The 26879-nt window shown below is 50.1% G+C and overlaps 1 protein-coding gene across 1 annotated transcript in view; it reads left to right on the plus strand.

Moving 5' to 3' along the window:
* The first annotated feature begins 2496 nt into the window (after window positions 1-2496).
* Window positions 2497-26879, plus strand: part of MAPKAPK2 (mitogen-activated protein kinase-activated protein kinase 2) — a 44070-nt gene continuing 19687 nt past the window's right edge. The window contains exon 1 of the mRNA XM_012638844.1: window positions 2497-2979. Coding sequence (XP_012494298.1) covers window positions 2701-2979 — 279 coding nt within the window. The 5' untranslated portion in view covers window positions 2497-2700. The remainder of the gene's footprint in view (window positions 2980-26879) is intronic.

Here is a 26879-nt window from a genome sequence, read left to right on the forward strand (position 1 = left end):
GTTTATTCTTTAAGAAGAGTTCTCATACATACCATTTTATTTGAATCTCAGTCAGCCCTGAAAGCAGATTTTATTATCTTTCTCATTTTTCGGATACAGAGAGAGATTAGATGGCTTGCTCAAAGTAACTCAGCTGGAGGACGAACGTGGATTCAGCTTATTTGTCTCCAGATTCTGTCGTTTTTCCACTGTGCCTTGCTGCGGCTGAAAAGGCAGAAGGAGCTTATTCTCCTTCTGGCTTTGTGGAGAGAAGCCATAGGAAGCCCCCGGTGACCCTCTGCAAAGAAAACAGACCAACTCAGACCCCTGAGCAGCCCAGACCGTGGACCCCCTTCCATCTGAGAAAGAGCCTGAGCAATTGGAGGCTCTCCCCGCCTCACCCCTGCACACCTCCCTCCTGTCCTGGGCATCTCCTGTGTGTGCTTCAAGAAGGTGACAGCAATACTATAGAATTGGTAAGGTGAAGGTGTTTTCCAATCCGTGTGGCCTTAGGTAGTGTCTTTGTTCTTGAATATCCAGGGGAATCCTGGTAGCTGTCTAATCACATCTATCCTCTAGCCTAACAGGAAGCTCCTGGTTGCTGCAGACAGCGAATCCCTCTGCCTCGGGCTCCCAGGTTTGTGCCTGCCATTCTTGTGATGCTGTCCACTGCTACCTGTCTGTCTTCTTCCCTTCCAGATTAACACTGTCCCCCACAGCAGAGCTGAGCATGGCACCTTGTACATGGCACTAAATAAATGCTGCTTCAAAAGAGGAGCTGGGTGCAGTGGCTCACATTTGTAATCCTAGCACTTTGAGAGGCAGAGGCGGGAAGATAGCTTGAGGCTGGGAGTTTGAGACGAGCCTGGGCAACATAGCAAGACCCCATCTCTGCAAAAAATTTAAAAATTAGCCAAGTGTGGTGGTGTGTGCCTGTAGTCCCAGCTACCGGGGCCGCTGAGGTGGGAGGATTGCCTGAGCCCAGGAGCTGGAGGCTGCTGATTGGGCCACCACACTCCAGCCTGACAGAGCAAGACTCTGTCTCTAAAAAAAAAAAAAAATTTTTTTTCGGGGCCGGTTTTTTCTTTCCTTCCCTTCCTTCTTTCTTGCTTCCTTGCGGGCCGGTTGGTTTTTGGGAAGGTTGATTGGGGGGGGGGGCCTTGGCCTTTTTGCTTTCCCCCCTTGGTTCCCTTCCCCAGGGGCTTTTTCTTCGGGTTGTTTTTTTTTTTTTGGGGCTTTACCAGGGGCCATCTGTGGCCATAGGTCAAGCCTCATTCTCTAATCTGGCTTTATCAGTAATGAAGCTGAAGTTTTGTCCTCACCTATCTGGTTCCTTTGTCTTATTTCTCAACTGCTCTAGCAGTCAGAGGCTGGAGAAGGTCAGCAGGATGTATTTGATAATCATCCCCAAACCTGGCAGAATGAGTACAGAGGCCTCTGGCAGTTTATACTCAGGGCCTCCACAATCCCGTCCTTGTTCAGGGCTATGCTATGGGTCCAGCTAGATCCCTGGTATCTTCCTCAAGAGACACAGTGCTAACCTGGACAAGAACTAGGCTTCTTCAAAAAACCCCACTTCTTATGGCTGTATGTTCAGGGACTAATTTTTCCACGTGGAAATCAGAACCCATTCCCCAGACCTTCCCCTTTTGTTACACTGTCTCATCTGATCCTCTCCACAGCACTATGAAAAGGTATTGCTGTTCTTCCCACGGAGAGAGAGGTGCAAGGCTGGTTCAGGGTCACATGGTGCGACAGTGGCACAGACTCGTGGGAATTCAGGCAGCCTGAATCTCAACCCATCCTCTTCCTAGCTTGTATCCTTTTTAGTTATTTACATGAAAAAATGTTCAAAGGTATGCTTACTAAAGTGCTCGTGGTTACATAATAATAAATTTTTACTGAAAAGCAGTAAATTTATGAGAAAAGAAATGCAAAACTCAGAGGAACATGTTCAAGTTAAGAAAATATTAATATTTAATGAGTATTTGCCTCCCACCTGTCCCTGGGATGAATGGCTTGCATAACTCCAAGGCACGGCTAAGGTCTCACCTAGCTGCACTCTCTGCAAAATACACCCCCTCTCCCAATTCGCCGCTGCTGTCTAAAACATCCAGGCGATGGGAGAAAAATGGATTTTCTACCTGAATTATACAGCTACTTTTACACACCTCTCCCTTCCCTTTGCGTGGCCCTAGTTAAGAATCAGGATTTTCTTCTTCGTCTCCTCTCCCTGTCCCCCAGGCTCCAGCCCCTAGCCCCAGCCACCGCCCTCCGGGCTCCGGCGCGCTGCGTCCTCCCCTTTAAGGCATGCCCCTCCCCCACACCCACGCCTCCCCAAGCCCCGCCCTCTGACCCTCCCCTTTAAGGACCGGCCCCGGACGCAGACGAGGCTGTGACGCGGCCGCCGGCCCCGGGGCTGGGTTCGTTGTCGCGCGGCCGCTTCCCCCCGGCCGGGCCCCCGCCGTCCCGCGTTCCCCAGAGCGCCAGGCCCCCGGGGGGAGGGAGGGAGGGAGCAGGGCCGGTGGGCGCCAGCGGCGCACGGCGGGACCCACGGAGCCCCGCGACCCGCCGAGCCTGGAGCCGAGCCGGGGCGGGGAAGCCGGCTCCAGCCCGGAGCAAACTTCGCAGCCGGGCGGGGGGTGGCGGGGACCCCGTCCGGAGCCGGAGGAGGGGGCGGCCGCGGGCCCTCCCGCCTCTGCTCCCGCGTCTCCGGGCACCATGCTGTCCAACTCCCAAGGCCAGACCCCGCCGGTGCTGTTTCCCAACCCGCCGCCGCCGCAGCAGCCCCCCGCCCCCGCCCAGCCGCACCCCCCGGCCCAGCCGCCGCCGCAGCCCCCGCAGCAGTTCCCCCAGTTCCACGTCAAGTCGAGCCTGCAGATCAAGAAGAACGCCATCATCGACGACTACAAGGTCACCAGCCAGGTCCTGGGACTGGGCATCAACGGGAAAGTTTTGCAGATCTTCAACAAGAGGACCCAGGAGAAATTTGCCCTGAAAGTAGGTTTGGGGCCCCGGGAGGGGAGAAGCGGCAGAGGGGACTCCCGGGGACGACCTCTGGCGCTCAGTAGCGGCAGACGCTTTGCTCGGACCGGCTGTCCGGGCAGAGGGTGGCCGCGGCGGGGCTGTCCGGCCGGGGCGCCCGAGGGGTGCCAAGTGCGTGGCCGGGGCCGGCGGGAGAGGGGCCAGCGGGGGAGGTCGGGTCCGAGTAGACCACGCCGCCCAGACCGAGTTTCCGGTCACCTCCGGGCGTGAGTGCCGGGGACACGAGAGGACTCCTGGACACTCTGCCATTTTGGAGTTTGAGCGGGATCCAGCCGAGTCGGGACGGTTGCCTTTGGGACCACTTCTGCTAATTTCACCCCGTCTCGAGGAAGTGATTTTCAGGGGTTGTGGTTCTCCATCCTCTCCTCCCTCCTTCTTTTCTTTCTGCGGGCACAAAAGGCCCATTACTCATTGAGCTGGTTGGTCGGTTGGTTTGGAGAAGTCGGATCTCAGAGGTTTATTTAACCTCGCTCCTTATTTGGGAGCCGGAATGTGTGATTTCACTTCCCTGGGCCTCGCGAGGGCAGCCGTGCCGCCTTGGGGCGCGCCGGCCGGGGAGGTGAGGGCTGGAGATTTCCGCGGAGACACCGCCCCCCGGGCGCGAGGGAGGGATTGTTTTGATCCGAGGGCAGGCCCCCTCCTACATCAGTGCCTGGGAGGCTCCAGATGGGAGGCCAGCAGGCTCCGGCGCTAGGTCTGCTGTTTCCATAGCTCCATTGATCGTTGTAAACCGAGTCTGTGAACCACGGTGGAGCCCGGTGCTGATTCCGCCAACCGGAGATGGCCACTTCGGTCCCGGACTCGGACAGTGGAAGGGCAGTAGGAGGAAACCTTGTCCTTGAGCTAGGGAAACCCAGCCTTTTTTTTTTTTTTTTCTTGAGGGAGTGGTAAGGGGAGAATGGGGATTCAAATGGGAATCCCCACTTTAGAAGTTAAACAGAATGGACTTGGAGGTCTGATGAGATGGGTGGGTCCCCATGAAGTGTGAGCCAGTCGTTCAGAGTCATCAACAAGGTTTTCTTCTTAGGGGTTTCAGGTCAAACCCATCTCTGAAGGTGACATCTAAGGTTTATTTACCCTGGGGTGTCTTAATGATTGGAGGAAGAAAAAATACTTCCTGTGTTATGTTTTTCTCTTCCCCTTCAACCCCCACATCTAGCTGTATTTCGGTTATCGAATACAGAACTCAGAAATGAGTCGTGGGTAGAACTATTGGAATATACAATCGGATGTAATAAAAACCAGGTACTTAGGCCTTGTAGAGGGCAAACATGTCTGATTTCTAGATTTTAAGGCCTCTAGAATCATTTCCTTGCTACTTTCATACTCAATACTGCCAGATTTCTTTGGTTTCTCACATAACCTCTTGCTGTGGGATCTCAGTTATTGTTTAAGTGTTGACTGTTGGAGAGGAAAAATATCTGTATCTTGAACACTTTAATATTTGTGCCTTAGATTTCTCTTTCCGTACTCATAACTGAGGGAAAGGAGGGTTGTTTGGAATGACAGTAGCTCTGACCTTGAATGAATACAATTTGACCACAGTTAACCTGTACTGTTGACCGACATTCTTTCCACGAGAGTTTTCTATCCTCTCTGAGACACCATCTGCCTTCACCCATCAGCAGTTTGGGGACACTGGCTGTTCATTCTCTTGGATAGTTGGAATATTGTATAAAGACCTCAGAACAAAAGCTCTCAACTTCTCCTTATTCTGTTTAATAGACACACACCCAGAACCATCCTCTAAAATGCTTTCGGGTGACACTGCAGATTTCTATTGTACTTAATAGGAGAGGGGTTTGGATATTTTTCTCCTTTTAATAGTTTTGAAAGGAAAAATCGAGCCGTATGTTAAATAACACTCGTAGCTTATCCTTCCCAGGTTAGAAGTGGGTGAAGAGTGAAGTCAGAATCTGTTTTGACAGGCAGCCTGCTCCCAGATCTTACAAGTTGACTCAACTGTTAAATTGCAGATTCCCCACACATCTTTTGTGTTAAAACTTAATAACAGAGGAAGAAAGGAATGGCAAGGCATTCGGAGACTGACAGCAGTGTCAACAGCACTTCCATATCCAAATGTTGGCTAAGACTTAATTACAGCTGTGGGGGCAATCTGGTTCAAAGAATCCTGTTCCAGAAACATACACCAAAGAGATTTCTAGATCTTGAATTTTGATTGACTTTAGGTGGTGAGTAGTGAAATGATTTTTAAAACCAGGAGTCTTGATTATAAAGCAAGAGAGGAAGATGTGGGGCAGAAGGGTTTTACCCCATGGGGAAGGTGCCTGAGAAAAAGGGAGGGGACGTCTACTCTGCACACTGTGCTGAGGGCACTCCTGGGGATCTAGGGCAGAGTTGCAGGGCAGCGCCTGGCCTCTGCCGGGGTTCAGAAGGCTGCTATCTTGCAGTCCTGAGAGTTGGTGGGAGCTGGTGGCTGTCCGGATGCCCTGCTCTGTCTGTGGTCTGGTGACCTTTTAGCCCTGTTAAGTGAAATCAGTGCTTAAGAAATGGTCCCAACTCACTCTGCTGCTTTTCTCTCTCCACCTCAGACAGCTAACATTTAAATGCTTTTGGTGGGTGCTGTGACCTCACCTCACCATCTCTCCTGGCTGCTTTTGCTAAATTCTGAGTCATACTTACACTTCCAGTCAGAGTGGAAGGGACTTAAGAGGTCATCTCATCCAGCCCCCTCAATTTACAGATGAGAAAACCAAGGCCCAGAGTGGGGGAGTGACTTGTTCAAGGTAACAGCATTCACTTGGCAGAGGCAGGGTTAGAACCCAGGTCACTTGACTCCCATTCTCAGGTACTTCACGCTTCCTAACTGCAGTGACTCTGAAGGGCTGGGAGCCTGAGAGGTATTCTGTCACCTCGGGCCCTCCTTTGACTGTCAGGGAGGAGGCTGGGTGGCTATTTGCTACTTCCCCAACAATCCCAAAGTTGGAGGGGTAGCTTCGAAACCAACTCTGCAGCTCCATGAGTTTTGGACCTGCTGTAACAAGCTTTTTTACCACTGCCTCCTTTTTCTAGGGAGTTTTGATAGAAGCCTTACTTCTTATTTTTTGTGCAAGAACATGGGAATTCTATTAATTATTTCTTTGATAAGGACACCTAGTCTCAACCCACTTGTGTATGAATTGGTTGTATTCCCTGTGGGGTTCCTCAGCTGCTTCCTGCTTCTCTGTGTCATAGTGACTCTTGGGTATTAGCTGAACAAATTTAATTAAAGCCTGCACCACTGTCCATCTCTCCTGTGCAACTCTGATTAGGTTAAGCGTGTTATTGCTTTACTAAATGTAGAATGTTGTCATCACTTATCTCTGTTTATCTTTCCATTGTGTGGATTAGAGAAAACCAGGTCCTGGAGTTTCTTCTCCTTTCGTTTCTCCAGCAGTCCTCCCCCCCACAGGTCATGTAAGTGGCACTGCAGTGTGGCTTCTTTTGGTGTCATGAAGGAGAGATCTTGGAACCTCTCATGATTTGTCTGGACACTGTTGGAGGGAGAGGCCAGAGCTCCCACATCCCCACGGTGCAGTCACCATCTCCTGTCCAGCACACCTCACGCTGGGTACCTGTGGAGAGCAAGACGGGTAGTGTGGCTGGGTGAGAGGCAGTGTCCCAGGTTGGGTTTTGCTGGATGGAATAACAAGGTCAGGAAAGTTTCATTGGCCAAACCAGCCTCTTTTATATCGAATGTAGTTGCATTTAGTTAACAGTTTGCTGAGTATACCGTAAACTTAATCGCTTGTAGGATACGGATGTAAACAGTGGCCTGTAAAATTTTGAGAGTCTAGAGACCTATCTGGAGAAGGTGAAATTAACAAATGTGGGCTAGGACTGCACTGTCCAATGTGGTAGTCACTATCAACATGTGGCTTTTTAAATTAACATTCATTAACATGAATTAATTAAACTACATTAAATTAAAAATTCAGTTGCTAGCCATATTTCAACTGTTCAGTAGCCACATATACAGTGTGGAAGAACATTTTCATCCTTGCAGAAAGTTCTGCTGGTCTTTGTTGGTCTAGGACTAAATTGTGAGGCTGGAAGTAGGGAGCTTTGAAAGAATGGCATCTGTGAGGACTCAGGAGCGGAGGGACGCTTAGGCTGGGGTCAGTGGGACGTTGCTGGGCCTCTGAGAAGTGAGCAAGTCTGCGGGAGGACCGGCTCAAGCGGGGGCAGCGCGGGGGGAAGGTGCAGGAGATCAGGGTGTCCAGCAGCAGTGGGGCTGAGGCTCAGAATTGAACCTAACCCATCTTGTGTCAAAGCAGGTTTGAAGGTATTTGGGGGGCATGGGAGTTAGATAAAGAAAGGTTATCAGTCACTGAGGTTGAGGCCTGTGGATTTTTGAGGCAAAGGTCTGGTTTCTGGTTTCAGAGACCCTGTCCCTGCCTCCCTTGGGAGAAGGCTCTGGCCCTGGTCCTGACCCCTGTCAATTGCAGCAGGGCTCTTGGCATCCACTGAGGCAGGATCAAAGCCAGGTCGGCTCATGGTTCTTTTTTATTGTGAATTCTGGGCTTTGATGGAGCTTGGGAATAATCGCCAGCTAAGATCTGGGCTCAGTGGCTGACAGGAGGGGAGAGAAAAGCAGTCTTAGGGCCTCAGGGCCAAATATTGGTGGGTGTCTAGGAAACAAAGGGCTCCTTTTTGGGAAGATGAAGGTGTTGGATCCATGGTGGAGATGTTTCCACTACTTGGGACCTGAGCGGTTGGTTGGGCCATCAACAGTTGATGATTTTTCTTGAGGAGCAGGTGCAGGAGATTGGGAGGAGGGCTGGGAGGAGCCTCAGTACTGCAGGAGGCAGACTTAATCCCTGGCTAGTCCTGGGGCCGGGGGAGGGGCCAAAGCTCAGGAGCGTTGGGATCTGTGCCAGGAGGAATGTCAGCCAAGGTGGGGAAGAGCAGGGCACTGGTGGCTTTGTCTGGGCTATTTCATTCCCGAGCTGCCCTACATGCTGTGAGCTGGGATTCTTCCTGGTGGTTTGATGTCTGGGGCACAGGATTCCCACTTTTCTGCCTCCCTCTGCTTTGCTTCAGGCCCTTCCAAGGGTCATGTGAGACCTCTTTTTTCCCTTTTTCCCTGTACTTCGCCTTTCCAGGTGGTTCTGTATGCTGGAGGGAAGTGAGTGGGCAGAGAAGAGTTGTTCTTTGAAGGAACTGCCGCTGTTCTTGGTAATGGCTTAAGATCCAGTGGTAAAGGGACCCACACCTCATAGCAACTTAGAGCCCACACTCCTTGGTCATCTTTCTTAACTCCTTCCATCCTACTGAGGAAGAGGCTGGGCTTGTGCGGAAAGGTTCCATGGCGTGTCCACGGTCTTATGTGGGGTTGGCATCTGAGCCATGTCTTGGGACCTGGTTCCCTGGGACCTGCTCTTGGTCTGGGTTCCTTTGGTTTTTTTGGTTGCTAGAAGATTATAGACCTGGCAGGGCAAAACTGAGCTCCATTCACCCATCAACTAGGATCTTTCCACATAGGTCACCTTGTAAATTGGGGACATTAGTAGGCAAAAGGGTCCATGCCACTGGACGGCTTAATATATGCCACTTATATATCCCAAATTAGATTGCTGTGTCTTTTTCAGTCTTCAGGAAAATACTGATATTTTATATTTTAAGATATATATAAGATTATAAATATGTAGAGATGAGCTTGTTACCATGGGTTATGTGCTAGATAAGAAAGCAGAAAGAAAAAAAAGAAAAAAAAAAGGGTTCTAGTCTTTGTGCCTTGCTTACCAGTCGTGTGACCTTGAGTAGGTCAGTTGAACTTTCCAGGCCGCCATGTGCTCAGAGTGTTGGCTCCAGCAGCTCCTTGAGCACTGGCAGTGTGGGCAGCGGCAGGCGCCGCAGGAGGCCGGCCAGGGTAGCTTGCTGGCTTGCTCTGGGTCTGACCATCAGCAATGTTTGGGCCAGAGTAGGTGCCCTTTTCATAGCTTACTGCTGGGCTCCAGTGCAGCCTGTGTCCGGTTCATTAATAGTCATCACTGACGGAAAGTGTTCCAGCTAGTGACTCGGCAGAGAAGAGGGCTGTGTCATTCAGTCGGGTGTGTATCTTCTCTTCCCTTGAAATCCGAAGAATCTCAGTGTGGTGATGGTGTAAGGTAGAGCCGAGGAAGTCTTTGTTTTCCCAACCCTGTGCTCCTTTCTCATGGCAAGTTGTGGAGCATCTGAAGGCCGTGTGATTGGTCATGCAGAGTGTGTGCCCTGTGCAGGGGCATCTGGTGAGGGGGTGAGTGAGGCCTGAAATGTAGCTACTGTCCACTTGCCAGGCTTTGCCTCGGTGTGTGTCTGAGTCCACTGAAAGGGATGCCTTCTTCTTATTCCCCCAAAGGTATAGTTATGGACTAGGGGTTGTTTTGAGGTGAGAGTTGGGGACTGATTCCCAGAGCTGATGAGGAAATCAGGATTTCCATCCAGGTACCATGCAGCCTCCCAGATAGGGCTGGGTAAAAAGAGATACAGGAGTCCAAGGAAGCAAGAAGAGGAGGGGATGCCTGGTAATCTCTGTTCTCTTTCCTCTTCTTCCTGCCTGCTCAAGATGAGAGCAGTGGTTTCAGCCCTGGAAGTTTGGACTGTGGGGTCCTGTGTACCAGGCCGTCAGATTTGGTGGGAGGAGGAAGAGAGGCACAGTAGGAAGGGACATATGGGTGGGCACCATCTCTGGCAGTGTAGAGTTCTTGGGGTCTTTATATTCTCTGATCTAATAAACAGCTCTGTGTGTCAGCCAGCAGGTGGTGGAGGCTGGGACATAGCCCCAAGGTCAACCCATATTTTTATCTGATGTTCCCCTCCAAGGCCAGCCAAGCTGTGTGTTCATTCTGCTAGGAACCTGAGCTCTCCAAAAGTGTCGTATGAAAGGGCATCTTATTCTTGAGGGACGTTTCCAGACATCTCCGTGGCCAGCATCCATCCAGACTCATCCAGGAGGTGAAGAGTGGTGGCCAGAGGCGGAAGCTGGGGGCCGCCTGTTGGAAGGCTTATCTGTCTCAGAGAAGGGGAGGGAACAGAGGGAGCTGTACTGTTGATGCCTTCTCTCTGGCTTATCTCCACGATGATTCTTTTGAGCCTGCAGCAAAGGTGAAATCTCTCCAGTCCTGGGGAGGGACAGAGTCCAGAAGGAGATCCACCTACTGTCCCCCTGCCAGCTCCTCCAGCTTCATGCTTCTGTGGGGCTCCTTGCCCTCCCACTTGTCCGCAGGCAGATGATCGAGTTGATCACTTTGCTGCCATTTTGATTATCCATATTGTTACGAGGCTCCCAGCCCACACCAGACGTTTGCAGCCTGGCCTCCTGCCCAGGGCCCAGGACTGTTACCTCAGCCCCTCTGCCCCGACATCTAAAAATAAACCTGCCACTGCTGCAGTCTCCCCTCCCAGCCAGGCCCTGATAGCTGTCCCGGTCCTTCCTGCCACACTGCTGAGCTGTTTCTCTTTTCACCAGTGCTCTCCCCACTTTCCCCTTTCTGTTCCAGCCTGAGCTTGGTAGGCCACTGGGGCTAACTGGCTCTTCTGTGTGCTGGGAGATGCATGGTGGTTAGTGTGTCTCCAGGTATCTAGATTTATGTGTACAAAGGCTCTGTGAAGCCGCCTTGCTCGTTCCCCATTGGGGAAAGGGTCCGAGGAGGATGAAGCAGCTCATCGGAGGAGATTAGACCTTCTCCTGTGCTTGCCTCCAGCCCTGGCTTCCTGTGGGCTTCACTTCCAAGCAGGCCTCTGCCAGAAGGTATGTGGGGATGAGGAGGAGGGCCTGCCTGGGCATACTCTTCCCTGGGCCTTCACCCTGCCTACCTTGGGACTGAGCATGCTACCTGCCTTCTCCTCCTGCCCTGTTGCTAAGTTAAACTCTCAGCCTCCACAGTGTGGGGCTTTAGGTTACCAGTGTGACCTCATCTTGTTAGCTTCCAAGAATAACTGGGCCCTGGCTCTCGGGACCTCCTTCCTGAATCAGACCTATCGCCCTGTGGCCCTCCCAGCTCAGCCACCTGCAGAATGTCACAGAGAGCACGGGTCTCTTCTACCTCCTGACTGCAAGGTGCAGAGGTATTGATCTGTGCTCGTTGAGGTGTGGCCCGTTCCTTTGCCGCCTGCGGTCCTGGAGAGCTGCAGAGCAAGGCGAGGAAAGGGGCTCAGGTAGCTGGAATATCTGCTTAGCTCATAGACCCTGGGCAGGGTATTTCCTTCGGTTTGACCTGGCATTCTCCTCTCTCTGATTTTTCCAGTCCCTGGTTAGGTGTTGGTACTAATCATGGCATAGGAGGGTATTGTGTCTTGTTTTCTGGGCTTCGGGCGTATTTGAGGAAAGACCTGTGTGAGGGAGAGTGACAGGAGTTGAGAGGTTGGACTTGGGAGCCGCTGCCTTCAGCCAGAGTTCTATACCCAGACCAGGTCTCCACGCTGCCTTCTCCCGTCTTTTCCCCGGGGCTTCGTTTCCTCTGCAGGGAGAGATTTATCTGCCAAGGCCCAGTGGCCTCTGGAGGGTAGGAGCTGGGTGTAGTTGCTAAGAGTTTATTTTTAACTCTGACAGAAGGAGCCCCTGTCCTTGGAATGACTGTCCCCTCTCTCTTCTTTCTCTATCCCAGCCTCCTTCCTTGGCTTCTGTAATTCCTAGAAGACTAGTGGGATTCTAAAGGCCAGGCTTCCCGGGAGCAGGGGAAGGGCAGCCTCTGTAAGTGAGGAATCTGCAGATTGCTCGTTATGCTTGGCTTGAGCAAAGCTCAAAGGGTCTTGGGGTGGGGGAGGGGAGCCCTGGGCACTGGAGGTCACGTGTGTGGAACTTGGAGCATCCTAGGAATGCAGGTGGACTGGTGAGGAGACCACGTGTGCCCGGGAGCTTGGAGCGGTCTGGCTGCTCTGCTGTGCTGGAGAGCCTAGCCAGGGGCCATCCTGTGCCTTTCGTCCTTCCTCTCTCTCTCCGTACAGGCACCCAGGTCTCTGGTAGAAGGAAGGCCACAGGAGGAACGTGAGCGTGTACAGTGAGCTGCTCTGTAAAAGCTTACATTTATAGACACACTGGGTGTCTGATTCCCTCTGACTCCCTTTGACCCCCTTGACTTCATACCTTCATGTTCTCCTTTCCCTCGAATGCTCTAGTGACCTGTCCTCTTAGGAGGAGGAGGGGTGGCAGTACCCCCTCCCCTGGGTCACAAACTGTCCTGACTTCATGGACTTCATTTGGTCACCTGGGCTTAGATTCTTTAGAAGAAAATAAAATTGGGTTTGAGGTGTAATTAGAGAAGGGAGGAACAGAGAGCAGGGGTGGGGGTGGGGTGGGCAGTGGAAACACGTGACTAGCTCTGAGAACCCTCAGCCGTGGAATGAAGGTCTTGCCCCCTCAATTCCTTGGCGTGCAGTGGGGGATTAGTTTGCCTAGAGCCCAGCTCTGATCATGTAACCTTCCAGCTTACCCCCGTCAGTGAGTTCCTTTGCCTGCTTGAAAACATGAGCTATCCAAATCCTTCTCAGATCTGGCCCCAGTCTGGTTTTTTTCTGAATGCATGCTGCTTTTTTTCAGCTTAGGTGGCTTTTATATGTCGTTCCCTTAACAGGACTCTGCTTTCCCACCCCCAATCCTTTGCATCTGTCCATCCGTATCTTCTGTGTGCCCCTCCCGCTTCTGCGTTTGCTTATTCTGACCCGCGCAGATGCTGCTCTTCCAAAGCCTTTCACACCAGAAGTGGGTATTCCCATCCCTTCCTGTCGAACTTGCCAAGATGCTCTTTCCTTTAATTTCACATTTTAAGTGCATTTCTCCACGTGCAAAGTACTTACTTAGATATTGAATTGGATTGTAAATTCTTTGAAAACCCCCATCTTTATTATTTTTGTATCCTCTTATTTCCATGTAGTGACTATATGCCCTCATTTAAACAAATGCGCAGAGTATTTTGGCACTGTGCGTTATACTTAGCTGCCCAATAAAGGTGTGATAACTGAGTAGTAGTGGATGCTACCTTATATGAATGTCAGGTAATCCCCAGGGTTGGGGACATGGCAGTTGTGGGACTGGGACAGTATTGGGCTGGGCTCTCTGAGACTGAGCCAAGGGTATAGTGAAGGTCCCCTTAAGTGTCTGTTCCTGTTCTCCCTCCCGTCTGCTGAAAAGCTGCTCTTGGGACAGTCTTCTGGACATTTCTTCCCTCCGCCCACTCGGATCTGCTGACTCAAGTGGGCACCTTTCTATTTCTGCTAACGGAGTTCTCGTTCTTGTAAGGGCCCTGACCACAGTTTCCCACTGATGCTTCTCCTCCTTCTCCTCCCTGTTCCAGGGCCCCTCCTTTTCCTGTTCGGTTATGGAGATGACCCTTTTGCTCCTTGGAGAACGTTAACTGAGGGAGGGACAGATGTGGAGCTTGCCAACTTTCCTACAGCTCTTGGCATTTTCCAGTTAGCTCCAGACACGGCAGAGACACACAGATGCAGTCCAAGGTTGTCTATCTGCTGGCCTTGTTCCTGTGTGTTGCAAAAGGGACCAGCATTGAGCACCAGGTTGCCAGAACTGAGGTCAGAGGTTTGAACCTTGTGAGGCCACCTAAGTCTGTGCCATTACAGACTGGCACAGGAAAGAGCACCTGAGACTGGACTGGAATCTGAGAGACCTGGCTTCGAACTTTACCTGCGTGGCCGTGGGCAAGTCCTAGATCCTGTGTGGGCCTCCCTGAGTTTCCTCACTTACAATCAAAGGGACCAGACTTGACCTCAAGGACTCCTGCGCTGAAGGCCTTTCTTCCTCACTGTTGCTGCATCCCCACCATTGGGAAAATGACCTGATGTTGGGAAAGAGGCTGCCAGCCTGGGTCCCAGGGAGCCCTGGGGGCTGAGAACCATCATCTCTGGCCTCAGTTTCTGCAGGACAGTGTTATTTCATCCTTTTCCTGGCTGCAGTATTTCTATTCATTCTGCCAGTGTTTATAAACGTTTATTTTCCTCCATGTCTGCCTCCTGTCTTCCCTGCTGACTGGCCATCAGGAGGCCCAGATGGCAGGATTAGCCTAGAATGGAAGAAAAGTCAGGGTCATACTCTTGGGTTTGGACCCCTTTAATACCTCTGCTGTATAAGATGGGAGGAATTTAGAACAATGATTCTTTCTAGCAGCTTACACTAGACCCCTGCCTTTCTAAGCAGGATTTGCCTTAGGTTGCCTTCTCCCCTACTGAGATCCAAAGCAACTTGCTACTCAAGAAAATTAATTAGTAGTGCCAAGAATGACTTTTGCAACTTCCCTAAGGATAGATCAGAACAGCAGATTGAATTTTATACATCTAACAACAGTCTTTTATCATTCAGATCACTGTTGGAAGTTCAGCAACTCTGTGAAGGTTTCCCAGATTCATAACAAGTCTTTATTGAACATATACTATGTATCAGGCATTGTATTAAGTGTTTTATTGACACTGTTGTTAATCCTTAAAATAATACTCCAGAGTGAAAGTCCCCATTTTATAGAAGAAGAAACATGTTCAGAATAATTCATTCATGAGCAGTTATTTCTTGAACATCTACTAAGTGCTAAGCATTACCTTAGGCTCTGGGGATATATCAGTATATAAAACAGACCAAAAAAAAAAAAAATCCTGCCTGCATGGAGCTTGCATTCTAGCAGGGGAAGACAGTCAGTGAGTGGCACAGCTTGTCAGATGGTGCTGGGAGTGTATGGTGATGCTGGGAGTGTGCGTGTGGTGTTGCAGTTTAGGTCGTGGATTAAGGAGGCTTCACTGAGAAGGTGCTGTTTGAGTGAGTGAGCCCTGGAGGTGTTTGGTGGTGGGGGCACCAGGTAGAGGACTAGCAAGGGCAAATGCCCGAGGCCATTAATGGTCACTGTCTAACTCTAAAACCTTACAGCTCTCAATACGGCCTCACTAATAGTTCTTTGTGACTCCATTATAATTCGGTACTTAGATGAGCTAGCAATTTATGTCTGATCACCAAATATCTATGGAATTCTTATTTTGTACAAATAATAAGTTGCAGGCCCTGCCTTTGGGAACTTACAGTTTAGAGGAGGAGTGAACGTCTGTGTGTATAAAATGAATGAAAAAAAAAAGACTTCTCAAAATCCAGGTTGTACCCTTTCACACACTTCCCCATGTGACCCTCGTAGGCCTGTGGTCTGATTCTTGATCTTACATCTGAAGGAAGAGAATGGGTCCAGGGAGTTGGTGGAGGATAAGTGTCAGAGTCGGGGCGACAGGGTGGCCAGTAAAGGATACAGGGACACATGATGGGCTCTTCAAGGTGAGAAGGGGTCCCTTTGCCTGAAGTGGGCAGAGGACACTTCATGGACACACCCAGGGGAGGGCGCAGACAAAAATACAGCTGGCTTGATGGTTTCTAAGGAGAGACGTGAGGGATGTCACTGGGTGCTCCCATCTTTGTTTAGCTGAGAAGGGAGAGATGATGTCTCCCAGGAATCTTTCTGGGAATAGGAGAAATGCATGGACTTGGTGTTAACAGACCAGAGCATAGAGCCAGGGAGGAGTCACAAGGGTAATGAAGAAGAAATGGCTGGGCTGAAGCTGTAGCAGAGGCTTTTTTATCCCCCTTTGTGGCCCTCACAGGGCTTCTGTCTAGCTCTGAAGAATTGCATCCTCCTTGTGTTTAGCCTCCTAGGTGGAGGAGTGGCAGGCTGCATGCAGGGGGACGGGAGGCTCTCTGGCCCCGAGCTCCGGCCATCCTTGTGTCCTGCATCTCAGGGGCTGGGAGAGCAGCGGTCAGGACGCAGGATGGAGCCGACCGTTGGTGCAGATGGGAACCTGAAGCAATGAGTCAGGTCTGTTCCTGAACATGTGCTGTGACAAAGGAAATTGCAACATTTTTTTTTTCTTTTTATAGAGTAAGAAGGGGAAAACCATCTTCCAGTAAACTTCAGAAAAAGTATCTAGTCTGTGATGGACGGTTGTGGCCCCTCCCCTGAAAGTGCTTTGCAAGTATAGTCTTCTTTCATCCTTCTGTCCCCATTCACACCTTCCAGTCCCTGTTTCCTCTGCAAAATTATGTCTCTGCAGCCTCTCTGCAGCTGGCCAGCTAGGTCTCCAAAGAGGGAAGCTATCAGTGACTTGCACAGAGGGCACCTTGAGAGAGCATGTTCTCCATTGTCCTCCGGGCGAGAGAAGTCTGTTGCAACAACTCAAACCTGGAAGGTTGCTGGTGACCTCTCCTTTGATACCGAGAGCTGTTTAAATACAGACAGGTGGTTCCTGATACCCACCTGGCGTCTGTTGCTGCTGCATCGGTCTGTGTTCATTTGGTATCCAGAAGGTTGAAGCAATACTTGTTTCTCAACTCAGATAACCACCTTGTTGGTAGATTCAGAGTGTGTGTCTAGGCAGACGTCAGGCTGGAAGACCACACATGTTAATCTGGAGTCCTGGGTCTCGTTTGATTTTGGCCTGTGTGTTGTAGCTGAGCAAGAATCCAGTTGTGTTTAGAAAGGTACAGATGATATATCTTCCTGATGAAAACTTTTGAGGTCTGGAAAAGTAGTGGAACTACCTTTCTTTCCTTCTTTTCTTCCTTCCTTCCTCGAGATTCTTTTCCTTTCCCTTGGATTGCTGTATTCCAATACAGCCAAAAAATTCCCGTACAAATCAGCTTTGAGACTCCAGCTTTAGTCAACTAAGGGATGCTCTCGGTCGTCCCTGAGAATGAGGGCTGCTTGCTCTGAGGAAGCTGGGAAATGGCACGAGGGGTCAGGTCCCACTGCCCAGGATGGAGTGATGTCTGCTGGTATGGATTGCTTTCTTGAGCAAAAAAGGGTAAAGTGCTCAGGGGTGACAATTTGTTCAGGCTTTTTGTTCCCTGTACCTGTTAACCTCTGGTAGGGCTGACACAGAGCTCCTCCTTTCTTGCTGTTTTCTTTGAATTTAATCTCCCTGTAATCAGGCAGGTCTCTTCAGGCTGGAGATGAGCTCAGAGAGGGTGGGGGGCAGGGGGCCAGAATTTGCTTGCTTGCTTGCCTGGATCCCACAGTGAGCCCATACGTCCTCTTTCACAGGAAGCTGTTCTGGCCGATACAGTAGCCACTAGCCACATATGGCTATTAAAATTAAAATGAAATAAAATTTAAAATTCAGCTCCTCAGTAACTCTAGCCACATTTCAAGTGCTCAGCTGGTGGCCACAGTGTTGTGCGGCACAGGTAGAGAACATTCCATCATCATAGAACATTCTCTTCGTGCAGGATTCTGAGATAATCATTCTATACCCTGGTAAAGGTTTATGGGAGCTAGAAGGGGATTTGTGGAAGGGCATGACAGGTGAGAAGACAAATAGAAGATAATCATTTAGAAAAGGATCTTGAAAAGTATTTAGTTTTCCTTGTGTAGGACTACATCCTAACAGATGGTCATCTAGCCCAGCGGCTCCCAAACCAGGGTGATTGTCAGAGTCACCTGTGCGTAGCATTTCAAGATGCAGATTCCTGGCACCACTCTTTGTATCATATTGGGTCCAAGACTCCACACAGGTGGTAATCAGGAATGTGTATTTTTAGTTTGCTCCCTAAGTGATCATCATCTGGGTTTGGGAACCACCGATGTAACCTATGCTTAAATTCCTCCAGGGACGAGTGAGCTTATCCCCTTTCAAGAAAACCTTACCATTAAAAAAATTTTGCTGTTGCCTGACACAGTGATGGTATGCCTATAATCCCAGCTGCTTGGGAGGCTGGGATTACAGCTTCCCAAGCTATTTTGGGAAGATTGCTTGAGGCCAGGAGTTCGAGACTAGGCTGGGCAACATAGTGGGACCCCCATCTCAAAAAATAAATAAATAACCTGGGAATAATTATGCCCACCTCTCAAGAGAAGCTGTGAAGCTGAAATGAAGCAGTATCCAATCTATCCGGGAGTCCTGGTCAGTGTCCTACCTTCAGAACATATCCAGGTGCTAACTGCTTCTCCCTGCTTTTACTGGGACTGCATGGTCTGGGCCACCATCGTCTCACACCTGCATTGCTGGCAGCCTCCTCACTGGTTTCCCTGCTTCCACCCTCACCCCTACCAAGTCTGTTCTCCACGCAGCAGCCAGAGGAAGCATTAACGAAAATTGCTGTCGTTAAAGTTCTATGTTTATTGAGTCCAAAATTTGGTTCCCTGACTTTGTGAAGTCCTTTGGCACTCATTGCATCTTCCAGAGCCTCACAGAATGTGTCAGCTCCATCCCTGCACTCAGCCTCCGCAGGGCAGGTATGTGGGGCCCAGCTGTGCTGTGGTCCCTGCCACCCACGTCAGGCATGTGCTCAGAGTGCTGGATTCGCCAAGGGCTCCAGGGAGATGCAGAGACGCTGCATCATTCCCAGTCTCCTCCCAGTTGTCAGGCTTTGCCGAGAGGCTGAGGGAAGGTCTGAATCCCAGTGGCACCCGACAGGGAGAAGCAAGGGCCGTTCAGCCAGTCTGGGCCGTGTGCACCTTCTGCCTCTCTCTGCCCTGCCCCGTAGGGAAGAGTCCCTGTGTCTCTGTGTGGCCAACACTTGCTCTTTGAGGGCACCGACCTGGTTTTCTTCAGAGGCATTAAGCGACTCAGCCCTCCATTCCCTGTCAGATGCGACCACAAGCATCACTTCTGTTTAGAGACTTCCGGTAGCCTCCCCTCCCCTCCAGTGCAGAGCTCAAACTCCTCGACGTGGAGTCCAGGCAAGCTGGTTTGACTTTTCTACCCTCTCCCTTCCAGGAGATCATTCCTTCCCACTCAGCTGTGCCTTCGTCTGCTTCCCTGTCTTCTCCCGGGCCTTCCATTGGTTCGTTCTTCTGTATCCTTTCCCGTAGAGTTGTATCCATCCTTTGAGGCTCATATTAGATTTCACTTACCCTCCCCCCACCCCATTCCAGGCAGAACTCCCCCCGACCCCTGCATGAGTGGGGGTTCATCCTGTCTGCGTGACTGCTGGGAAGTTGAATTACAGTCCCTACCGTGCTCTCCTCGCTAGACCGAGCTCCTTGCGAGGACGAGGGGTTTTCCTCATTCGTTTGATGTCCCCGAGTGCAAGCACAGTGCCTGTCTCTTGGCTGAGGTGCAGTCCCTACCCACATAAGTGGATCCGTTTCCTGCCTGTCTGTCTTTTTTTGGATTCTGGTGAGGGGAGCCATAGGGGAGCTGGTGCCCCTTGCCTGGCACCGGCATTCTCGCCCTCCGTGGCCTGGAGCCGATGAGAAAAGTGCTGTTTAACAGCTGATAATTAACAAGCAGGGCGTGAGGCTTGGCTGCCTCGGAGGCAAAACTGGTATTTAAACAATAAAGTCTTAAAAATAAGGCATTAACGTGTCAGCTTCAGGAACAGCTACTTCCAAACGTAACCCCACCCAGTTAGAGAAGATAAGTGGAGTGATGAGTGGAGCTAAAGAGATCTCTGAGGCCTTGAGAAGAGACGGGGAAGAGGCCAGGGGTGGGAGGTGGGGGGTGGATGTCGGTGGGAGCCAGAAAGGGACCTTCAGGTTTCTGTTCTCTGAGGTGGGGCTCGGGCTGGCTGGGGAGTGGGTGGGAAGTGATTCCCCAGGAAGGGCCATCAGTGGTCTCTTCTCTCAGTCTCTACGGAGTGGACTGATTTGGCCAAGTGGGCAAGAAGAGAAATTGGGAAAATAGGGTTAGGAATAGATTGTTGGCTTTTTCCTAAGGCGATAAAGCACACAGTTGTGTTCAGTGGTGAGTAGTGACTGTTCAGTTCTGCTTGGTGGTATCTCATCTTGTTTGCTTGTGCTACTGGGGGCGGGAGGGGAGAGCTGACATCAGGGCCCCCTTTCTTCTAGGTCAGAACCGGAGCGGGAGGAATTCCCCAGCCTCTTGATGGCACCCAGACTCTAACCACAATCTCCTTCTCTGCTGAAGGTGTTCTAAGAAACAAGCGTGGTAGGAACAGTCCATGGTTTCAGAACAAGGGGACCCTGCTCGAGACGCAGAGGCTTCCTGTGAGGGGCGTGGGGCGTGAGAGTGCCCTGCAGCTCATCATGGTGGGGGCGCCTGCTTCTGTGCTCAGCTGCAGAGGTCAGTGGGAGACACCCTTGCAGGGTCTGCTTCATATGAATGAAGCAAAAGGCCCATCCCCGGAAATCACAGAGGCCGCTGGAGGAGCTGCAGGTTCACCCCAGCGCACACAGGCTATATGTTTCCAGCCCAGAGTTAGGGTCTGTCTGACGGTTTTTCTTTGGGGATGAGGAGGGGTGCTCCAAGAGCAAATCTGGGATATGTATATGAAAGTACTGGAGTTTCTGGGAAATTCTGAAGGTTGATGCCGTGTCTGAGTGTCTCCCGTTCACTGTTACCTGTCCACTTGTTACCTGTCCCATGATAGGAGGAGGGTTGGGTGAGGACTGTCGCTCGGCCCGCTTGCTGGTCAAGCTTGGCTGGCCTTCCTGCTTTTCCTTGCCGGGTTCTTTGCTGGAACTAGTGGTGGCGGTGGCTGAGCTCACCCAGCCCATACGTGATGCTGATGGTGGAGGTTTCTCACTGACTACAGGTGTGTACAGTATAGTCAGTGCAGTCACCCAGTTACCCTTTCTCCACTAATAACCAAATACAAAACAGAGGGTAAGGTCTGGGCTAGGGGAGGACTTGATAAGGGAATAAAACCTTATTCTGGAGGACCCTTGGTGAGATAAGCACAGGTGATCCACAGCCCAGGTTGGCTCGAAGAGGGTGCGTAGGTTCAGTTCCTTTTATTGAGTTCTAGTGGTCCTTGCGGAAGCTCTGTCACCTCTCGAACTCAATAATGAAGACACCGCAAGTGTGTGGGTAGTCAGTCTGTCCATTTATTGGTTCACTGGAAGTTTATTGAGGGGGAAACATACAAGCAAAGCATTTCTTACATAGTCCAAATGGCAGAAGAGCTATGTGCAGGGGACTGGGTGAGCATGGAGGAAGGAACCGTCTGTTTCTCCAAGCATGATGCCAATCCTGAGATGCTCTGTGATCACACGAACTGGGGAACAGCGTGCAGTGCTCCTTACCATATTAAAGGCTTTGAGAAGTTCTGCAGCAAAAGAATCTGTTTAACTTTGTTTAACCTAGTGCTTCTGACATATATAGGATCCTTTTTTTACTTATCACTTATTAACATCCTACGGAATAACTATTTGAGAAATGGCAAAACAATCTCCTTGCTCTGGGAGAACTGTCCAGTGATTCAGAGAGAAAGTGACCTGATTCTGGTTCAACACAAGTTGGAGAGGTTTGAAAAAGGTGTATGTACGTAGGCCTGTGTGCTGGGGGGTGTGGCAGGGTAGGGCCCCTGGCAGGTGGCTTCTATTGAAGTTGGCACTGTCTGCATCTCTATTGGCTTTGTGCTTCTGGAAAAGCTTTTGTCCTGGCTTGAAAATACTCAATAGCAGCTACATCTGTCATGCCTGGGAAGCAGTAATTTGCGGCGTTGGGGGTAAAGGAGCAGTCAACAGACACCCCTGCTTGAGGCCCTGGCTGCTGAGAGCTTCTCAGTATTGGGGAAGGGAGGGGCTGGTGATCTAGAGGCAGCTGCTTGCTAATCCTGGAAGTGGAGGGAGCAAGATTTAGCTCTCTTATCTCTTTGCGTTCTCCTTTTCCAGTGGGGGTTCCAAGGGGGATTATGTTGACCCTGGAGGGGACAGCCAGGAAGAAGCAGGTGGGCTGGATGTTTTCTCCCCTCTCCACCAACCAAAGGGCATGTGGAGGGTGGACCAGGGCAGAGAGACACTTAGCTCTCCGTTACCTAGGGGAGCTGAGATGAAGGAATTGCCGTTTAAATTTAAGGAAGAATTCAGAATTGTGAACTGGATTTACTGAAGTTTGTAAAGTTTTAACATTTGAGAATCCTGGCTTAGAATTGTTTTCAGACCATTGGTAGTGGGAGGCGGACGTGAGCGATTGGTCCCCCAGATGGCCAGCTCCCTGAGACACGCCTGCGAGGCCTTACTGGACTCTTCGCTTGGAACAGACCCAGGCCTAGGGAATTCCCGGAGCCTGTCGCCGGCCTCAGCGCCCTTCTGGTGCGGCTTTGCTGTGCGGCCGTGGCTATTTCTAAGGAAATCAGCAACTGGGAACAAATGGGAATGTGGGGTGGGAATCGGTCACTCTTCCCGGGGATTGCACACTGCTGGTGTCTGGAGACCTCAGTGTCTTTAGGGCAGGGCCAGGATTTCCTATCTCTGTTTGTTCGTTTGATTGGTTGGTTGATTGAATTTTAAAGGGCTGCTTTCTCCCTTTCGACCTTTCCACAGGGATGGGAGTTAGTGTACCCCCAGCAGGAGCTGTGGTGGGGTGTCCTGGATCGCCCAGCTCTTCTGGCTGCCTCTTGCCTTTCCTCAGCCACAGCCACGGAGGCCTAGAGCCACTGGGGGGTGGGGGGGGCGGAGCGGGGGAGGGGCAAACACAGTCCCTCTGATCCTTGCCCTTTGTTGGTGGAGAAAGGGCAGATGCTGCCCCTCAGTGACCCCCCAACCCCCACCCCAGGAAGTCTGGGTGGTCCAGCATTGGTTTGGGAAGCAGGAATATTAGCTGCTGCTGCCAACTGGGGCTGTACTTGCAGACTCCCAGGCCCCAGGTCTCTGGGGGGACGAGCAGCTCTGATCCCCATGAGCTTGCTGTGGCCCCTGGGGAGGAGCCCTTGCCAGGAACCTCTGAGCTCACTGTGGTGGGGGTGGGGCAAGACTGGAGAAGGCATGGGCAGCAGGAGAAGAGTACAGGATGACTCCCTCCTTCCCCCGTCAGCTGGGAATGCATCACCGCTGCTGGGAAGACATTCAGGCCACTTCTAGACAAATCGGTCATTACGGAAATTCTTTCTTACCCCTGGGTGGGGCTTTACTTGTTCAGAAGAGTCTTCAGATGTGCTCTTTCTAGGTCCTGGTGGTGAACACTAAGCATTTACCTGCTGTCCCTCAAGGCCAGAGGCAGGGCAGTGTCTGAGCCCCATTCCTATAGTCCCTCCTGTCCTTGCTATTCCCTCCCCTGTTGTTCTGACGTCCCCCATCAGCTGGGCAGACATTTGTGGTTCTAGCAGGTGCGTGGGCATGTGGTTGGGGGAGGGGATGGCACTACACCCTTGCTCTCCTCTTTCCCACAGGTCCTCTCCTTTTTGGGCCTCTGTTTCCTGTCATGGCCCTGCTTGCAGCTGTGGCACATCTGGACCTAGGCAGGGTGTCCTGTTGTCCTGTATGATGAGATTCCCAGATTTTCCTAGGTGATTGGCCACAGTTATTCCAGGGCAGAAGTGGGGACTTCCTCACTCCCAGAGACTTCCTCCAGGCTCGCATTTCCGAGCCTTGACCTCTAAGTAGTCTGCCCCAACTCCACCTTCCCCCAAGGAGAATGGTGGGAAGGAAGTCCTGCCAGAAGGTTGTTTTTGGTGTGTGAGTTAATGGTCTTTGGTTTGAGAAATAGACATAGCTCCCTGTCTTCTTTAAGGTGTAGTGCCAGAAGCATAACACTCTCTGATTTCCGTGGAAACCAGATTGGCAAAGGTAGAGAAAGAGGGGCTGGTTATAGGTACTGAAACCCAGGAGGGGTTCCCCGGGTCCCCTGTGCTTTTCCAGGGAGTCCACATGGTCTAGGCAGGCTCTGGGTTGTGGTCCTCACTGCCATCAGCTGCTGTGTAACCTTGGTGAACGTCTGCACCTCTCTGCACCTTACTTTCCACCAAGGTGCCTAAGGTGGGGGTAATGTCGGCACTGGGGTTCTGTGCCCCAGAGACCTGGTGTGTGTGTGTGTGTGTTGGGGGGGTGCTGGTAGGAGAAGGTGCTCCTGCTCACTGGTTCGGTGTTTGCTGTGGCTAATCTGCAGAGTGGATAGTCCACATGCAGACGGTGGAGAGCTGCTTGTACCCAGGCCCCTTCTCTTTATCTCATTGATACAGCAGCAGGCTCCTCGCCTTTTGCCTGTATGAAACCAGCCGGAGCTCGGCGAAGCTATAGTTGCGTCTATGCGTTCTTTGGTTCCTGTCTAGAAAAGCGGTTTCCACGAATGCTGTGAATAGTAGACTGTCAGAGCACATGGAGATCCTTTCAACAGATCCTTTCATTGTACGTCGATCCTTTCAACCAGTGCCAGAGAGGGGCAGGGACTTGCCCTGACCGCACAGTCAGATAATGATAGAGCTGGTCCTGTCAGAATGAGAACCTATGACGGTAAATGTGCTAAGATAGCCTCTTGGCTAAGGTTGCTCTGTTCCCAGGTCAGCCTGGCATTTTGCAATTCTGCCCTTGAGAGGCCCCTGTGTTGGCTGAAACCAACCCTCTTCTTCCCCTTGAGCTCTCCGTCCACAACCTCCCAGCCACCTCTTGCTTCCCTTGTGGTGCTCCCACCTGCTGTTACTTCCTCTTCCCCACGACTTTTTATTATGAAACATTCCAGATGTGCAGCAAACTTGAAAGAATTGTACAATGAACACCCATATACCCAACCACTACATTCTACCATTAGCCTTTTACTGTATTTGCTTTTCCAGGTTGCTTTCCATCGTTCAATCTCTCTAGCCATTTACCAGTCCATCATATTTTGGGGATGCATTTCGTGGTAAGTTGTGGGCATTGGTGCATTTTACCTCCAAGCATTTCAGCATATATAGGCATTAATTAGATTTCAATATTTGTTCTTGCATTAACAGTGAAATGCACAACTCTTAAGATACCATTTGATGAGTTTTGATATTAAATAAATGGCTCTATCTGTGCAACCCTAACCTCTGTTCACATATAGAACAAAAAATTTTATTACCCTAGTAAGTTCCCTCATACTCCTTCCCAATCATCCCCACACCTACCCCCTCACAGGTAGTTACAGCTCTGATGTTTTTTCACCGTAGATTAGTTTTTCCTATTCTGGAACCTCCTATAAATGGGATAATCAGTATGAACTCTTTTATGTGAGGTTTGTCTACGTGGTTACATATATCGGTAGTTTGTTCCTTTTTATGCCGAGTAGTATTCCATTGTGTAGATATAATTTGCTTGTCCATTCTCTTGATGATGAACATTTGGGTTGTTTCCAGTTTTGGGCTATCATGAATAACGCTCCTGTGAACATTCTTGCACAAATCTTTTTGTGGACTTCATGTTTTCATTTCTCTTGGGTAAACACCTAGGAGTGTATTTGCTGGGTTCTAGGAGGCTGTTACTTCTTGTTCCTCTCTGACTTTCTGCCCTGCCCTCTTGTTGTACTCTGCACCCAAGAATGTGAGTTTTAGGGAGTTCCTTATTGCTCATCTGGATGGATCTCCTACCCAGTGTCAGAATCCCCTTGAGAGCCCACCTGATGCCCTCTACTTGAATGTTTCCAGGGATAGAGATCTTACTACCTCACAAGGCTCCTACTATTGTGGGATGGCTCCTGTAATTTCTCCCTTGAGGAACCACATATGACAAGTCTAATTTAGTTCCTTTTCTGTGACAGCCCCATAGAATTTTAGGACTGTTATCACATCTAGTCCCTCAGTTGCTCCTTTAGGATTTTCCTTTTTTGGGCTCATCACCCCAGTTTATTGAACTGTTTGTTATGTGTCATGGTTCTCAGATCTTCTGTATCCTGGTTGTCCTCCTTTGGAAGTTTAATCTTCCTTTTCACATGTGTTGTCTAGAGCTAAGTGGTGGATTCTAGATGTGATCTGGATGTGGATTCTAGATGTGTGAGAAATACAGAGTGGGGTTGGATCTGAATTCCTGTCTTGATCTAGGTATTTGATCTGCCAATGAACTGAAGGTGATGTTAATTTCTTGGCAGCCACATCATGGCGTCAGGTCAGATGAGTTAATGTTTGTAAATATACCACAAATCTAAGGTCATATTAAGATACTCATTCAGCTTACAGTCATCTGGAGCCTCTGATATGAATAGCATTCATTGTGTACTTCCTACTTGCCATTGCCTCATTTAATCTTTGCCACCACCTGTTGAGAAAGATACTATTAAAATTAACTTAATAAAAACTCTTTGGTTTAAAACAGGGCTTCTTAGCTTTGTCACTATTGACCTTTTAGACCAGGTAAGTCTTCGTTGTGGGGGATTGTCCTGTACTTCGTAGGGATCAGCAGCATCCCTGGCCTCTACCTGCTAGATGCCAGTTGCAACCATCTGTCCATCCCCACAAGTCGTGACAATCAAAACTGTCTTCAGATATTGCCAGGTGTTCCTTGGGGGGGCACAATCATCAGTCACTGAGAAAAAAATTTAAATAATATAGCTCTTCCTCAAGGGTAATCACTGTTAGCTCCTTAGTTTATATACTTCCAGATTACATTCTTTACGGCCCTAATTTTTCATGGTTCTAATCTGCATGAATATCAATTGCCATGGATTAGTTAAATAACACCAGTTCTCTGGCAACATGGCTCAATTTCAGTTGCCATGGTAAATTAACTCTGAGTGATTGCATGTAGTACAAACTTTGCTGTTTGCACTTCAGTCCACCAATCACTATAGACATACCAGATGCTCATTATGCTCAGTGCCCAATCATGTTCCTTCTTTAAGAGTCTAATGGTGATTGGTCACTGCCCATCTGTTCAGTTCACACACAGACAGGAAAATGTATAGTTGTGTTGCCTCCTTGTCTCCTAGTGAGAAACTTGTGACATTTTACAAAACTGGACAATGATAGAGCGTATTGGCCAACAAAGATGAAATTTCAGCAAAGAAATGAAGTGTGGTAATGCTGGAAGTGAAATTCGAGCCAAACGTAACGGAATTATAGAATAAATGACTGTGTTGGCGCTGCCACTGTTCAAGACTTTACGTGTGCAACCAGCGGAACTTACTGAAGGTGACACGTTGACATAAATGGGGAAAGTGGTTTTGACGAAAAGGTCCCAGAGGAAGTGACACTGGGAAAAAATCCCTTCACATTAAAGGCACTCTTGGAGGTGTTTCGCAACATTGAAAGTGCAAAAGATAAA

This window comes from Propithecus coquereli, unplaced genomic scaffold (genome assembly GCF_000956105.1).
Source record: "Propithecus coquereli isolate 6110/MARCELLA unplaced genomic scaffold, Pcoq_1.0 Scaffold135, whole genome shotgun sequence".
NCBI classification, from domain to species: Eukaryota; Metazoa; Chordata; class Mammalia; order Primates; family Indriidae; genus Propithecus; species Propithecus coquereli.